The 3845-nt window shown below is 38.2% G+C and overlaps 1 protein-coding gene across 1 annotated transcript; it reads left to right on the top strand.

Moving 5' to 3' along the window:
* Positions 1-1071: 1071 nt before the first annotated feature.
* Positions 1072-1983, top strand: LOC103522507 (NADH dehydrogenase [ubiquinone] 1 beta subcomplex subunit 10). The gene is made up of 2 exons (XM_026832612.1): positions 1072-1201; positions 1698-1983. Exons 1-2 carry the CDS (start codon positions 1102-1104, stop codon positions 1838-1840), a joined length of 243 nt encoding a protein of 80 aa, XP_026688413.1. The 5' UTR covers positions 1072-1101; the 3' UTR covers positions 1841-1983.
* The last annotated feature ends 1862 nt before the right edge of the window (positions 1984-3845 follow it).

The following is a 3845-nucleotide window of genomic DNA, read 5'->3' as shown; positions in this document are numbered from 1 at the left end:
GACATATTTGACCACGTTGTCATTCAATGACAAAATCCTGAATGTTGTCAACGGCAAGTCGTGGATGTGTCAGTTTGACGCATCAATTGATGGGCGGTCGCCTATGTGTGGACAGATCTTGAGACTGTATTTTTCCTATCCCCATGGCTTAAATACGGTACTCCTTCTAATATGCTCCAATATGCTAATACGTCCATCCTTTTTTTCCAGAGAAAATTGTGACCACCCTTACAGAACCCCTTATCCATACTACTTCATCAAGAGTTCCCACGTGTACCAACTATTGACCAATGTTACGATGATGATTTCTAGTGTGCAAATTTGACATAGCCAAGATATGAACAGTTCAAGATGTACAGTTATTATTATTTTTCTGATCTGAGACCAGTAAGATTTTTTTTTTTTTTTTTATTTACTGGTGAATTCGTGAAATCAGAACTGGACTTTTAACTCTGAATTTTGTCACAGCTTGGAAAAGGTGCCTATCTTGTATTTCCAATGGTTTATGTACAAGTGCTACCACACCACCTATTGGTCAAACCTAAATTTTGGTATTTTCCTTCAAAAAGAGGGGCCATTGGTTCAGATTCACAAGAAAAATATTTGTATTGGTTACAACATCACTGTAACAACTCTGCCATGCTAAGCAAAATGCTGTATAGTCAAAAAAACCCTACTTTCAGGAATTGATGTTCAGAAGATTTCGAATCCTATGATGGCAAACATACATATTTTGACATACAGCAACCACGTTTTAGTGGTTTTTATGGGTTTAGGAATAAGAAGAAAATAAAGGAATCTAAAAATTTAGGATCTATAGGAACCCATTTGGCATCGAAAAACCCAAGAATCGGATTTTTTTGACATACACGTTTTCGCTTAGCACGGGCAATGACAGAACTGCAAAGGTGTTTTTTCCTTTTTCCTGGAGGTTCAATATAAAAAAAGCTAATTATTCCTAGGTTGTGGCTAGGGGGTATGTCTGATCTGATTTTTGTTGTTTTCTTCTTTCTTTTTTAACATTTAATGATAGTAAAAATTCCAACTTTATTTTGCAAACAGGAAAGTGACAGCCGTGATTCTGCATATTCTGAGAGACAGATGGAGCAAATGTGTCATGTACCCAAAGGTCCTGATCAGGAAGTGTGCTTACCCCTACGCAAGATCTATGAAGAGGCTGAAGAAGCATGGTTCTCCAAATGTAAGATGTTCTAAAATATGTATTTTTCCCCCCTTTGAGATGCTTGAACACAACAAATGATTGGCCATTTCAATGGAAAAAAAAGAAAAAAAAAAAAACTTAATAGACTGCTTCAGTCTACAACAGAGCCCCAACCCTTGACCTTGGACTAGCCCTGACCCAAGAGAGTAGAAAACAAACCATGCTAATGAATATAAGGGGCCTCAACAGAGCATTGATCATAGCTCTGACCTTTGCCACTATAGTATTTTTTTATGTGGGGTTGATGGTTTTGAATTTTTTTTGAAAAAATTTTTTCTTTAAAATTTTTAAGAAAAAAAAAAAAAAAAAAAAAAAAATCAGGTCCAGGCTCTGTTATAGACACTCTGATGGTCTATGGTCACCCTTGTGTCAGGTAGACCTGATCACGTGTACCTGTCAGGTCCACGAGAGAGCGTCTGGCCTTAGTAGTTATAAAGTGACAACCCTTGATAAAGAAATCTGTGTTTGTTTTCAGATGGAGACATGGGTTATCATCAAACCTGCGAGACCGCGTACATGAGACAAAAGCACCGTATGATTTGGGAGAGACGTCACGGCAAGATTGGGTCTGGTATGAATCCCGATTGGAAACCAGCACAACCAAGCTTTACCGAATAGAGAACTAACCTATCCATGGAGATTTAGATGATGTTTATTGGTGAAATTATTCCAAATAAATGCAAACTTGAACAAGAATTGGAAAAAGGTGCAGTAAAAGATATTTACCTGTGAAAACTACCCAACCTTATAAGAGTGTCCACTTTTTTTTCATATTCCATAGTAAGGCTGTACTATCCATGGAGATTTAGATGATGTTTATTGGTGAAATTATTCCAAATAAATGCAAACTTGAACAAGAATTGGAAAAAGGTGCAGTAAAGTAAACCTTATAAGAGTGTCCACTTTTTTTTCATATTCCATAGTAAGGCTGTATTGTAAAAAAACTTCACACTGTTTTGGTAGTTCTGTAAACCACTGTCCCACAGTAACCCGGTATGAATGATGTAACCTTCAGTCCCACTGTATGCCTTCGTTTTAAATCTTTTCTCCCAAATTGTAGTTGTGCTGTGGGACAGCAGGAACTTAAGCAAGATTGTTATTTGCTAGGACCTTAAAAGTGCTGTCACATTTTCTTCTTTGTAGATTACAAGTACCTATAATAAATATTGAATTTGTTAGTCTAACGCCTGTGTTTTGTATTTCTAATGAATTCTCGACCCTCTGCTTCCGCCCGAATACCAACCACATGCAATGTTGCATACACATTTTCTTCTTTGTAGATTACAAGTACCTATAATAAATATTGAATTTGTTAGTCTAACGCCTGTGTTTTGTATTTCTAATGAATTTTCGACCCTCTGCTTCCGCCCGAATACCAACCACATGCAATGTTGCATGACTCCAGTGAACCATTGGGACCTAGTGTGTTCAATCCACTGCACGCTGGCTCCTAATATCATATGTTATGGGTCGGCCTCTCAATTACTTTGGGCTACAAACTTTACTAGTGGATGCCATTCGCACTCAACCTTAGCTATTTCTTTAGCAAGGAAAATTCAGGCTGGTATACATCCTGTTAAAAATCCCCCAGCCAGACTAAGCTGGTCTACTCCCTGTTTAACGTAGCAAGGAAAATTCAGGCTGGTATACATCCTGTTAAAAATCCCCCAGCCAGACTAAGCTGGTCTACTCCCTGTTTAACATCCCCCAGGCAGACTAAGGTACCTACTAAAAGAAAATAAACCAAACACGGTAGAGTTGCATTTTTTTTAGCATTTTAATTTTTTATGTATTTTTTAATTGAAATCCAAGAGGTTATAACAACAAGAAAGATATACATGCATATTATATACTGGGTCAAATAGCTTACAGGACAGCCTTGTAAGCGCTAGGTCGCGGGTTCAATTCCCGCCCAGGGCAAACTTTATCCTACAAAGGTTCGTTCTGAGAACGGCTGGCTTTCTACCCTGTCTTCTCTTTGATCTCGGGACGAGACCTCCGTTAGTATCGGTGGATGGCGCAGAACAGACCCCCGCACCGGCACTCGAAACCTGGAGGGGAGAGAAGAAACGAAACGCATGTGGATTAATGAACTAAAGGAAAAGGAAAAAAAATATTGTGTCAAGCATAAATGCTTGTCTAAATGCACTAAGCTAAATTTCATGACTTGACTTGGACTCGAACCACCAACCTCCAGATCCAAAGTTCATCGCGCTAACCACTACACCACTGGATTAATGAAAAAATACTACTAAGAACGAGATTCATACACACTGATCGCTGTCTAGAACCCCCACCACCAAGAAAGCTGAAATTTGGTGGGATTGTGAAATTTGCGATACGGATTACAGTTCTCAGTTAACATTAGGACAAGAAGGCTGTGCTATAACGTCTGATTTTCAAAATAAAGGGTTTCTCATGTGGCTTTTCTTCTAAGGATGGCGAAAAATTGGTCACAAATGTTGTGTGCTTGGCTATTATTGGCTAATTTAAAAGTTTATTAATGGCTGGTATGCTGTCAACAAGTATTTTTATTTTATTGGCTTTTATGTTTGCAGTCAGAATAACGTCATACTTATGTGGTCTCTTGCCAAAATATAAATCGCAATCTAATCAAGATGAG

This window comes from Diaphorina citri, unplaced genomic scaffold, assembly GCF_000475195.1.
Source record: "Diaphorina citri unplaced genomic scaffold, Diaci psyllid genome assembly version 1.1 scaffold8920, whole genome shotgun sequence".
In the NCBI taxonomy this organism is placed as follows: domain Eukaryota; kingdom Metazoa; phylum Arthropoda; class Insecta; order Hemiptera; family Psyllidae; genus Diaphorina; species Diaphorina citri.
The sequence above is the reverse complement of the archived record's forward strand: the minus strand, read 5'-3'. Positions and strand labels throughout refer to the sequence as shown.

Coding starts and splice junctions, on each gene's coding strand:
- LOC103522507 (XM_026832612.1), top strand. CDS start 1,102: ATGGAGCAAATGTGTCATGTACCCAAAGGTCCTGATCAGGAAGTGTGC. Junction 1,202..1,697: donor AGAAGCATGGTTCTCCAAAT/GTAAGATGTTCT, acceptor GTTTGTTTTCAG/ATGGAGACATGGGTTATCAT.